This window comes from Gasterosteus aculeatus, chromosome 1 (genome assembly GCF_964276395.1).
Source record: "Gasterosteus aculeatus chromosome 1, fGasAcu3.hap1.1, whole genome shotgun sequence".
NCBI classification, from domain to species: domain Eukaryota; kingdom Metazoa; phylum Chordata; class Actinopteri; order Perciformes; family Gasterosteidae; genus Gasterosteus; species Gasterosteus aculeatus.
In genome coordinates this window covers 30,135,912-30,148,130 of record NC_135688.1, presented here as the reverse complement: position 1 = coordinate 30,148,130, position 12,219 = coordinate 30,135,912, and the positions used below count along the sequence as shown (strand labels likewise).

The 12,219-nt window shown below is 49.0% G+C and overlaps 1 protein-coding gene across 4 annotated transcripts; it reads left to right on the top strand.

Moving 5' to 3' along the window:
• Positions 1–183: 183 nt before the first annotated feature.
• Positions 184–12,218, top strand: LOC120815561 (kinesin heavy chain). 4 transcript variants are annotated; one of them, XM_078102542.1, is made up of 28 exons: positions 184–202; positions 704–806; positions 889–1,121; positions 1,598–1,685; positions 1,787–1,860; positions 2,377–2,481; positions 2,623–2,671; positions 2,777–2,832; positions 2,948–3,035; positions 3,123–3,247; positions 3,331–3,435; positions 3,515–3,663; positions 3,945–4,093; positions 4,745–4,926; positions 5,050–5,118; positions 5,223–5,429; positions 5,562–5,714; positions 5,798–5,995; positions 6,114–6,231; positions 6,314–6,390; positions 6,473–6,582; positions 6,756–6,857; positions 6,928–6,988; positions 9,642–9,713; positions 9,797–9,901; positions 10,015–10,231; positions 10,323–10,440; positions 10,632–12,218. In XM_078102542.1, the coding sequence occupies exons 3-27, from the start codon at positions 996–998 to the stop codon at positions 10,406–10,408; spliced, it is 2,871 nt and encodes a 956-aa protein (XP_077958668.1). In that variant the 5' UTR covers positions 184–202; positions 704–806; positions 889–995; the 3' UTR covers positions 10,409–10,440; positions 10,632–12,218. The 4 variants fall into 4 exon arrangements, with proteins under 4 accessions (XP_077958668.1, XP_040026283.1, XP_040026267.1 ...); XM_040170349.2 differs by lacking the exon at positions 184–202 and having other exon boundaries at positions 501–806; positions 6,476–6,582; XM_040170333.2 differs by lacking the exon at positions 184–202 and having other exon boundaries at positions 501–806.
• Position 12,219: the final 1 nt, after the last annotated feature.

Sequence of the window (12,219 nt, the reverse complement as noted above, 5' to 3'; positions counted from 1 at the left end):
TTTCTAATATACAAGCTTTAAGCTTCACTGTTTAAGCTCGCAGTGCTGGGTTTACTTTTGACAAATATTGCTGCATTTTTGATCTATAATAATACATCATCATTTATTTATTCGTTCTATTTTGATCAGAAGACCCTCTCGATCCCGGAGGGACATTCGGGTGTGGTGGCAGCAACAGCAAAGAGAATGAGCACATGTGCAGGTAAGAGCCCACAATACACGTAATAAAAGCAGACTCACACACTGAGCATCTGGAGCTTAAAACATAATTGGCCCTTCGTGTCAATTTAAACACTCCTGCATGTCATATAAATAAAGATGGCAGTATGATGTGGATCTAAATATGACCACCGATGAGAATATAAATCCACCAGTAATGAAGCAATACGCGATTAGCGGCTGCAACCTGCGAATGTTCCACCCGAAAAATAATGGAAGTTTTAAATCAGAGATTAGTGCAGTTTCTTGTGTGTGCGCGTGCACGTTCGATGGTGCTGATGCAGGGCACGGGTGCGCGCCGCGATCGTCAGGACTCTGCGGATGTCTCTGCGCATCCTCCCCGGACCCCCCCCCCCCCCCCCCCCCCCTCTGCAGACCGGGACCGACCCCGGAGTCCGTCCCCGCCGCTGATACGCGCGCACACGCTCGCCAGTCCGCTCCACGCACGGGCGTTTCATTGTTTTTGTGGGTGTCACCGCCGCAGCGGGAGGTCCCCGCTTCACTTCGGCCATGGCGCAGCGGAGCGAGTCCGGACTCGGGTGAAGGACGCGCGTGCGCATCGGACAACGAACACAGCTTTGATCGCGGTGAGGAAGCCGGACGTGTCTCTCCACCCCCCCCGGAAATCTGTAGCCTATTTCCCAATAATGATGTGATTCTCTCCCGTAGTGAATCGTGTAGCTCTCTCTTGGCCCCGGGACGCAGCGAGGAATCCCCGCGCTGCCGGCGGGTGCGCATTGCTCGGAGGGGCGGTGTAAACAGCAGCAGCAGCAGCCATGATGGATGCGGCGGAGTGCGGGGTGAGGGTGATGTGCCGCTTCAGGCCCCTCAACGAGTCCGAGATAAACCGAGGAGACAAGTACATCCCCAAATTCAAGGAGGACGACACGGTGGTCATAACGGCAAGTGTTGCAACGTGTGTCCGTGCTGCTGTGTTGTCCGTGCGCAGCCACTGCGGAGCTCCAGGGGAGAAGGTCCCCTGGAGCTCCGCAGGCAGGTGCGCAATGAGCCGGTGGTCCCGGTGTGGAGGGGGGCACACAGGTGCTGATGGTCGGCCTGTGTCAGTAGATAGAACGTGGAATAGTTCATGTATCTTTTGGTATATTTAGACTTACACCTTTCCATTATGGGACACAATAATAATAATTATAATGAAATACTGCATTACCATATCGTGCAAAAACGTCGTTGGGTCTACACTGTAAATGTCTTGTTCCAGAAGGTATTATGAAGCTTATTATGAAGGGGCTCGGGGAGGTCCGGGAGTGCTGAGGGGTGCGTTTCAGACGGAGACGGAGACACTGGTTGGATGGGTTCAGGAGGAATGATGGACTGGAGGCGTTTTTGTGTGACACTGACGTGTGCTTCCCCTGAACAGAGTAAACCCTACGTGTTCGACCGAGTGCTGCCTCCCAACACGTCCCAGGAGCAGGTGTACGACCAGTGCGCCAAACAGATAGTCAAAGGTACCGTGACAGGTCGCTCGTGCCCAACAGAACCTCATTGTTCATCCTGGTCTGGTTTAACAGCTGGTGTTTTTAACGCCTGTGTTCTGCCGTCGCTCCAGATGTGCTGGGCGGCTACAACGGGACCATCTTCGCCTACGGACAGACGTCCTCCGGGAAGACACACACCATGGAGGTGAGACACACACACACACACACACATCTTCAGCCCGGAGGAGCCTCGTCAGAACCTCCACAGAGGTCTGACCTCAATGTCTGCGTTCACAGACGGAATCCGAGCCGTCGAGTAACACCCAGCGATGCCCTTTATTTCCTCGTCTCCGGTCAGAGGGTTAGAGCACAGCAGGCATTGTGTAACAGACTTTGCGGAAACACTAAATCCAATCTCATAGGAGGTTCTCTCAAAGCCCGGAGAGAAGTTTCGGTCCAAAGCTTTCCAGCGAGGCATCGATGTCCAAATGAAATCAGAAACCAGTGGAAGAAGGAGAACTGTTCGCACAGACTGCATTTAAAGGAGATCCTCACTCATCATCACAGACCAATCCCCCAGACAGCAGTAATACTCTGATCTGATCTGCCATGAAAATCATCTGCTTCCTTGTCTCTGCCTTAAGTTCTTGCTCCATCTCAATCTGCTATAAAGTGATTAAAACCAGCTTAAAGTTCCGTGAATACTCCCCGCTGTGTTCAGGGCAAACTGCACGACCACCAGCTGATGGGAATCATCCCTCGCATCGCCCACGACATCTTTGACCACATCTACTCCATGGACGAGAACCTGGAGTTCCACATCAAGGTGAAGAAACAAACACCGCAGCTGCAACATCTGTAATGATGAGTCATAACGTGATTATTATTTACTCTTATAAGACCTCAATATTTTAGATGAGGATAAACTGACACCAGTGAAACGTTTTAAGAACATTTTTTGGTGCAGGTTTCGTATTTCGAAATCTACTTGGACAAGATCAGAGACCTGCTGGATGGTGAGTAGGACTGATGGTCTGAAGCGTGTAACATCGCTGCATCGTTCCCCCTCTTTTTTTATTCCCACAAATCAACGTGTGACCGTGAGGATTTTCTGTTTGAAGTGTCGAAGACCAACCTCGCTGTGCACGAAGACAAAAACCGGGTTCCCTACGTGAAGGTCTGTGAACTGGCCTCAGGGTTCAGAACCCTTTCACTGTGCGATGCTTCAGCTTGTGGACGTCACGGGTGAAGCGCCTCAAGGTGATCTGTGAGTGTTCCTCTGTCTCCGCCAGGGTTGTACTGAGCGGTTCGTGTCCAGTCCAGAGGAAGTCATGGACGTCATCGATGAGGGCAAAAACAATCGGCATGTGGCCGTGACTAGTATGTATCTTCAATGTCAACCGAGGACATCTCCCACCGTCCTTCACATGTACTGTAAAAAGACCAGAACCTGTTTCGTTCTTCTAGACATGAATGAGCACAGCTCTCGCAGCCACAGCATATTCCTCATCACCATCAAGCAGGAGAACATGGAGACGGAGAAGAAGCTGTCGGGGAAGCTCTACCTGGTGGACCTGGCGGGCAGCGAGAAGGTAATCCCGGGCGGGATCAGGAAGATGAGCGGCCCCCCCGCCGAGGGGCTGTGATGTGTGACCCGTGTGTTCCGGCCCCGCAGGTCAGCAAGACGGGAGCCGAGGGGGCCGTGTTGGACGAGGCCAAGAACATCAACAAGTCCCTGTCGGCGCTGGGGAACGTCATATCGGCTCTCGCCGAGGGAACGGTGCGGCACTCGCAGCTGTAGCTCCTCCCCCCCGGCGTGTTTTAGAGGACGCGGGTTGAACGTGTTTTTCCCCTTTCAGAAGTCCCACGTGCCGTACCGGGACAGCAAGATGACCCGCATCCTGCAGGACTCTCTGGGGGGGAACTGTCGCACCACCATCATCATCTGCTGCTCGCCGTCCGTCTACAACGAGGCCGAGACCAAGTCCACGCTCATGTTCGGGCAGAGGTAGGCGGGACGTGGTTGGCATGGTAACAAGAGCGCAGCGACTCAGTGGGACGTCGGTGCGGAAAAACAGGCAACCAGATGGCTTTTAGTTTCCCCGTTGTTTGTTTCTGTGATGAGACTCTCTGCACCTTGCTGGGTTCTATTTTGAGAGAATAAAGAGTCTTGAATATCCACTAAATGGTATAATTACTAATGAGAATAATGATTTAACATTTGCTGGATTTTACCTTCTTAAGTTTGAGAGAAGAATCCACAAAAATGACTTTTTACACGAACTTCAGAGCCAAGACCATCAAGAACACAGTGTCTGTGAACCTGGAGCTGACGGCCGAGGAGTGGAAGAAGAAATACGAGAAGCAGAAGGAGAAGAACAAGAGCCTGAAAGGCATCATCCAGAGGCTGGAGGCGGAGCTGAACCGCTGGAGGAACGGTGAGACAAAAAAACACACAGGAACCTTCGGGTTGTTTTGGGTCTAGACGGCCGCGTCGGCTCAAATGTTCGCCGCGTTTAGAACATCGAGCAAACCTCCTTCGGTCAGTCCCAGTGTCATTGACCAGATACACAAACGCACCACCAGGGACTGTTTCTGCTCCTCTCTGAGACCGCAGGGACACCTTTAACATCACCTGCTCTGTTGCTAGGTAACCGCTGTCCCTCGCCCCCCCCCCCCCCCCCCTCTCTCTCTCTCTGTCTGGCCATTGCGTTTTTAGATTGTTTTAATTCCCACACTCACGACCCCTCTTCCGTAGCCACACGCTGCGCGTGCGGAAATGTAGCGCGCACACGCACAATCTCTGAAAACACACACACACACACACGTAATGCTGATGCAGCGTTTCTGACATGACGCAGCCGCTGGCTGCACGCCGAGGCCTCTTTAACGGGAACAGCTCTCTCCTCCTCTCCGTCGTCCCATTTGCTGATGACTTTCACCCCAGTGATGAAATGAGAACAATTAGCTTTACGTGATGAGGTCACACACGCGCACACACACACACACACACACACACACAAAAGGATCCGGTGTTGATGCACAATACGTGCATGAGAGTGGACCTGACCGGCGGGTCGGCGTTGCAGGGGAGGACGTCCCCGAGGAGGAGCAGCTGAGCTCCAAAGATCAGAAGAGCGTCGAGGCGTGCGACAACACGCCCGTGATCGACAACCTGCTGCCGCCCGACGGAGGCGTCTCCGTCTTCGGGGACGAGGGCGGCAAATACGAGGAGGACATCAGCAACCTGTACAAGCAGCTGGATGACAAGGTGACACCTTGCTTTGCAAACTAGGAAGCACTTTTTAGCGATTTTATAAGTGTCTCTATTATATTTTTTATCCACTTTTTTTTACATGCTATACGTTGACATTATTTTCTCTTTTTTCTACAGGATGATGAGATTAACCAACAGAGTCAGCTGGCTGAGAAACTCAAGGAGCAGATGATGGACCAGGAAGAGGTTTGTCTCCGGGACCATGAAACCCACATTTCTCGCCTCAGCCGTTAGTTTTATGTTCCGATACACGCGTGTATCCCGGCTTTTATAGACCCGTCTCTTTCCAGCTGCTGGCGTCGACGAGGCGTGACTACGAGAAGATCCAGGAGGAGCTGTGTCGGCTGCAGGCGGAGAACGAGATGGCCAAGGAGGAGGTGAAGGAGGTGCTGCAGGCCCTGGAGGAGCTGGCCGTCAACTACGACCAGAAGAGCCAGGAGGTGGTGGAGAGGGATGGAAGCAACCTGCAGCTGATCGAGGAGCTGCACCAAAAGACGGTGACTGCACAAAGATTACTGCCGCCTTTGTGTTCTAAAAAATACTCAACGCCTTGTAAATTTGAGATGGAGGAGCCTACGCCGCCCGTGCATGCCGCTGATGTGTGGCGGTGCGTTCGTGCGTGTTTGCAGGCGCTGCTGGCGGCGGTGCAGAGGGAGCTGAGTCAGCTGCAGGAGCTGAACGGCCTCCAGAGGAAGAGAGCCGCCGAGGTCCTCAACCTGCTGCTGCGTGACCTCGGCGAAATCGGCGCCATCATCGGCAACGGCGACGCCAAGATCAGCGCGGTGAGAACGGAGGCGCTCACATCACGTGTCATCGGTCACGCGTGCCCACTGGCGTCCTAACCTTCTCCCCGCCCCTCGCTCAGTCTTCGGAGACGAAGGGGAACGGCTCGGCGGTGGAGGAGGAGTTCACCATCGCTCGCCTCTACATCAGCAAGATGAAGTCCGAGGTCAAGTCTCTGGTGAACCGCGGCAAGCAGCTGGAGAGCGCGCAGGCCGACGCCCACCGCAAGATCCAGGCCAATGAGAAGGAGCTGGCATCCTGTCAGCTTCTCATCTCCCAGGTGACCGTCGCATTGGAAGCAATGGTCGCCTGATGCGTGTGTTATGTGCCGAACGTTTGTTTGTTTGCAAAGTAGGAAAATAAAATGTCCCTCGGCTTGTTGTCCCCTCTGTGCGCAGCACCAGGCCAAGATCAAGTCTCTGAGCGACTACATGCAGAACATGGAGCAGAAGAAGAGGCAGCTGGAGGAGAGTCAGGACGCCCTGACCGAGGAGCTCACCATCCTGCAGGCTCAGGGTCAGCCCAGGAAACCACCTCGCCTTCACCTGCAGCTTATGCCCATAGCTCAAAACAAATCGTCTCCTTTGTGTTCTCTCAGAGAAAAGACACGAGGCGTTAGGGAAGGAGAAGGAGAAGGAGGACATCAGTAGACCAGGTGGAGACGAGGACATGAAGGTGACCTGAAACGGCAGCCGGAAAATGAAAATGACACATGTTTGAATGGTGAATCTCTAATGTTCTTCCATCCGTCCTCCAGAAGACGCTGGAGGAGCAGCTGGAGAACCACAGGGAGGCCCACCAGAAGCAGCTCAGCCGCCTGCGAGACGAGATTGAAGACAAGCAGAGGGTGCAGGACGAACTCACAGAGTAAGGAACGCCTCAGCACTGGCGACGTGCAGCTGTGCCGCATTTTCCAAATGGCTGAGAAAGAGAGGAGAACATGAAGCTGCTGCATGAAAGTCGTCACATTTTGTCGTCGCAGGACCAAATAACGGCCCGTGAATTACTTTTGTGTTTACCACCACGTCTCTTCCTCTCAGTCTGAACCAGCGCTTGTTATTGGAGCAGGAGAGACTCGTGTCGGACTACGACAAACTGAAGGCCGAGGAACAGGAGAAGGATGCAAAGCTACAAAAACTCATGTAGGCGTCTCATCAGTGATCGCATGTAGTCCCAGTCGATTTGTAAATGTTAACGTGTGCATGTGTCCAGACTGCTGAATGAAGAGAGCGAGCAGGCCAGAGAGGACTTGAAGGGCCTGGAGGAGACTGTGGTGAGTGTGTGAGACCAAGTCTTCTAACACGCAAGACGCTGCGAGCGATTTTATCTTTGACAATAACATTTAGTTTCAAAGAGGTTATGACTTCATAATTTAGGACGTTGACTCTTAATATCGTTCCCCGCAAGATTAAAAAAAAAAACGAACCCTCGATTCACATTTTAATGCGTATTTAAAAAGTAATCATCCAATGTGACAAGACAAGTCACAATATAGGATGTCGGGAAAAAGGCAAAAAGAAATCATGGTATGTCGTGTTGAAAGGATCTACAGCATGCTTCACAAATTAAAAAATAATGCCTTCAGAAATATACAGAAGGTTAGGCTTGAAAATACCCAGAAACCTACAGTATCCCTTCGAAATAATCCTAGAAATGTACAGAATGCCCTTAAAGATCCCACACAGAATGTCTTATATACCTGAAAGAATCCCAGAAATCTCCAGAATAAATTTAAAATGAAATAAATGTATAGAACGCCTTTAAAATAATGTACAGTATGCCTTTTAAAATGCTAGATATTTACAGTAAGTGTAGAGTAGACCTTTTAAAATACTACAAATGTGCCGAATGCCTTTTAAAATGCTATTAATGTACACTACGTGTACAGTATGCCTTTTATAATGCTAGGGATTTACAGTGTACAGTAGGCGTTTTAAAATACTACAAATGTGCCGAATGCCTTTTAAAATGCTATTAATGCACACTACGTGTACAGTATGCCTTTTATAATGCTAGGGATTTACAGTGTACAGTAGGCGTTTTAAAATATTACAAATGTGCTGAATGCCTTTTAAAATGCTATACATTTACAGTAGGCCTTTCAAAATGTTCAAAAAGTGTACAGTATGCCTTTTAAAATGCTACAAATGTGCCGAATGCCTTTTAAAATGCTAGAAATCTACAGTAAGTGTACAGTAGGCGTTTTAAAATGCAAAAAATGTACTGTAGACCTTTTAAAATCCTATTAATGCACACTACGTGTACAGTAGGCGTTTTAAAATGCTACAAATGTGCCGAATGCCTTTTAAAATGCTATAAATTTACAGTAGGCCTTTCAAAATGTTCAAAAAGTGCACAGTATGTCTTTTAAAATGCTAGAAATCTACAGTAAGTGTACAGTAGGCGTTTTAAAATCCTATTAATGCACACTACGTGTGCAGTAGGCTTTTCCAAATGCCTTTTAAAATCCTATATTACGCTGATTCAAATGCTAGAAAAGAGGGTCTGAATTTAATTTGGGGGATTTGTACTCAATACAAATGTGCTTCTGTATCTAACTACTGGCAACGTCTTTTGGTAGGAATCAACCATCATTTGCAGGGTGTTGGAGGAGAGTTCCACATGTGACACTATGCTTTGCCTTTTAACTCTTTCACGGTGGTATTTGTTACACGTTATTATTTTGGTATCGGTTGTGTTTCCGCAATGCGCAGCTTTTATTATTAGTTTAGCATCTATTTTAGGACGAACTTTGTTTTGTTGTATATTCGTACTCACTCTGGTACCGAGCAGGTCTTGAACCCGACACGGGCGCCTTTCGTGTCGAGGACAAACCTGCTGCGCCACCAGCACGAGCACACTAACACTTCCTCTTTTTGCCTTCTTCAACTTTGCTTTGTGCAATTTGGACCTAAATAAAACCAACACCCATGGGTATTGAACCCACAACCTTTGGTTTCATGACAGACGGTGTATTCCACTGAGCTACTCTACCTCTCCACACGTCAACTGTCTCTTCTTGTATTTATTTCCGATTCAGGGAGAAATTTGTCTAAAATAGTTAGAAAAAGGTTTTAGAAAATAGTAACGCAAAATTTACAGTATGATATGTGAAAATATAAAGGAATGGACTCACAACCTCAAGATTTCTCACCAGGCGCAGGATGGAAAAGTTTTTGACATCACTTGGTGTTTGAAAATTGTTCAAGCTAATTAAATAAGCATCAAATTATCAAACTCTCAATCCCAAACGGGTCCTCCGTCACTCTTTGCTGTCTTTGCTTCTGATTGGCTCGGGGCTTGACTTCATCACATGACAAGTTGGTTCTAATAAATCAAGGCTCGAACCAACAAACTCTCAGATACAGAGCAGTCCTGCATCCCTCTGAGCGGTTCAACCATCTGTTTATCTCCTTAAATTTACAAATAAATGTGGCTTAAGGCGCAGACGTCACCTGGTGGAATTGAACCAACAACCTCATGGTACCAACCCCAGTGCACCATCACAACGAGCTACTGAGAATGTACTTTAGCTCATATATTCAGCTCATCTTCTGGGGTGTTGGTTCTAAAATCATCAAGAATCAAAGATCACACCTACAAACCGGCTCTTCGTCACTCCGAGGTGTCACAGCTGAGAGGCTCTTCATCGGGTCGGCTCGGGCTTTGACCTCCTCACCGGGAATTGAACCAACATCTTTGTGGTTCTAAGGCTGCAACCATCTCACTGAGCTAAAGCAGCTGTGAGGTTCTGCATCTGGTTTCTTTAACTTGGGCTTGCAGTATCATTCTGAATTTGAAATGGACACCACTGGTCTGGACTCCAGAACGCGTGTGACTGGGTGACTCGTTGAGCCACGCCGTCTCTCGCACCCTTTAATGAGGATAACCTAACCTCCAGAACCGTTTCCTTCCTGTTCCCTCAGGCCAAGGAGCTGCAGACTCTGCACAACCTGCGCAAACTCTTTGTTCTGGATCTCACCACGCGGGTGAAGAAGGTACATCATCTACCTTCCCCTGGTTGTTTGGTGCCAGGAACCTGCCAGTTTAACGTGAAGCTGTGGTTTGTTTCCTTTCCTAGAGTGCAGAGCTGGACTGTGAGGAGGGGATAGGAAACATGGCCCAGAAACAGAAGATCTCCTTCCTGGAGAACAACTTGGAACAGCTCACCAAGGTCCACAAGCAGGTGGGAACACTGTAGAAGATGTATACGAAATGAAGGAGTAACTAAGGATGAACCAGGACCTTTTGATGCATCGAGCACTTCAACAGACGCACTAAAGTAAAACGTCCTTCCAGCTGGTTCGAGACAACGCGGACCTCCGCTGCGAGCTGCCCAAGCTGGAGAAGCGTCTGAGGGCCACGGCCGAGCGGGTCAAAGCCCTGGAGAACGCCCTGAAGGAGGCCAAGGAGAGCGCCATGAGGGACCGCAAGCGCTACGAGCAGGAAGTGGACCGCATCAAAGAGGCCGTCCGGGCCAAGAACATGGCGAGGAGGGGGTTCTCTGCGCAGATCGGTGAGCTGACGGTCAACATTCCAGCCTGGGATCGGGGGGAAATTGAACATGTGTATTGAATGGTTCACTTTCTTCTTTGTTTGTGCCTCAGCGAAGCCCATCCGACCCGGCCATCACCCGCCGTCATCCCCCATCTGCAGCTCCATCAGAACCGGCGCCGTCTACGGCCACAACTAAAGCCGCCGCCGCCGCCGCAGCGACTTCACCCTGTGAGAAACTCGTATTTTGTTTTGGCGTCAGGGATGCATCAAAGTGTGATTCCTTTTTCCCTCTAGAGTTAAAATTTCCCTTTGCTTTTATGAACATATAGATGAGTACATTTAGTAACTGACTGTAGATAATTGCAGTTTTCATTTAAAAACAGAAACAAGACATAAAACGTCCAACAATCTTCCTGCAGACTGAACGACTGACGCATGCCCATCGTCCCGACCGGATCCACAAGCCCCGCCCCTTCTGCTGGAGCACCAATGGGAGGCCATCACCACAGACTGTCAGCCGCCCTGAGAAGAAACATCCACTGTGTATTTACTCATATGAGCTGTGAACACCTTTCATTTGATATCAGAGGCCTCATTTAGGAAATGTCCCACATCACGTTTTCGGAAAAAAAAAGATCAAAAGCATTGAGCCTTCTCCTGATTACATTTGTATTTATATGTATGCATTCTGTTGCATAATTACAAGTGTACGATCTATAAATGAGGCCCTGATTGAGAAATGTTGCGTTGACGTGATTGTGACCAAAGCTGGAAGAGGCCGACGCAGCAGCGACACGTTACGATGTCAGTTTACTGATCTTAACCCGGCATTCGTCCATTTGAAAGAATCTGTTCATATTTTTCTTGTATATTCACACCAATATCAATATGCAGAGTGGTATCAGAATATCTAAGTCTCTGTGAAAAAGCTAATAATGTCCCAAAATGTCAAAGCATTCCTTTCAGCAGGACGTGTTTTGCTGAAACCTTTGAGTTTCCCACCTTGATGAAGTTGGAGGTCACAGCTGGTTATAATCAACACGCACACGGCTTGTTAAATGTTGCGTTGAAGCGTTTCCCCACTGACGCCTGATATATCGATGCTAATGTGCTGGAGTGTTGGACATTTTCCCAGTTACTTCTTTTGTCCCCCAATTGGTGACAATCATCTAAAAATGAATCACCACGAAGCTTAGAAGAGAGGCGTCCCCTGCTGAGGCGTGTCTGCAGGAAGCAGGTGTTCAATGACTGTAGGCCTCCATAACTGAGCATCACTTCTTGTTGTGGTTGAATGTACGTGTACGCTGCAGGGACACTGACCAGCCAATCAGACGCTCCCGGGGCCGAGCAGTACGACACGAAGGCTTCTCATGGTTTCACACTGCAGCAGGAACAGGAACAGAAAAGCCTCCTTGCACATCCAGGATGTTTCCAGTCCTGTAAAGTGTTGCACTTACTCTGTAAAGCTCCTGATCAGCCAATCAGAGAGCTTAGAAACGGGGCGGTGACTCATCAATCACGGAGAAAAGTCGGCTTTTCACTCTGCCACACCTTGTGCCTTTAGAAACACCTGAACGTATACGTGTATTATTTCCGCAGGTAGAAACACCACTTCCTAAATTTAAAGCAGAAGATTGTAATGGATGAGAGCCCATCGGCCTTTGATCAAACATCTACAGACGATATTCTCCGTCGCTGAGAGCAATGACGAAGGGGGAAACTTTCTAGTGGCGGCACTCTGAGCAGATTATCAGCATCTTCATTTCACGCGCAATTGTTTGATTGTGTCCGTTTTGAGGGAGCTGCAGTCACTGTACATGAAGACGAATTCATTGAATTAAGATGAAATGAATGTACCTGCATGGCTCTTGTGTTAAAGGCATGCTCAGGGAGGACCAGCTGAGGCCATAACGATGTACATTTTGTTGGTTAAATGCTGTTTGTTTTGGCATCTTATCTCTGAATATACCTTCATCTGATGCGATTAAAAGATAATATTAATCCAAG

Excerpts from the sequence above, each read along its gene's own strand:
- LOC120815561 (XM_078102542.1), top strand. The coding sequence starts at position 996 with ATGATGGATGCGGCGGAGTGCGGGGTGAGGGTGATGTGCCGCTTCAGG. Across the intron at positions 6,583-6,755 it reads GTGCAGGACGAACTCACAGA|TCTGAACCAGCGCTTGTTAT; the intron begins GTAAGGAACGCC and ends TCTTCCTCTCAG. Across the intron at positions 6,989-9,641 it reads AGGGCCTGGAGGAGACTGTG|GCCAAGGAGCTGCAGACTCT; the intron begins GTGAGTGTGTGA and ends CTGTTCCCTCAG.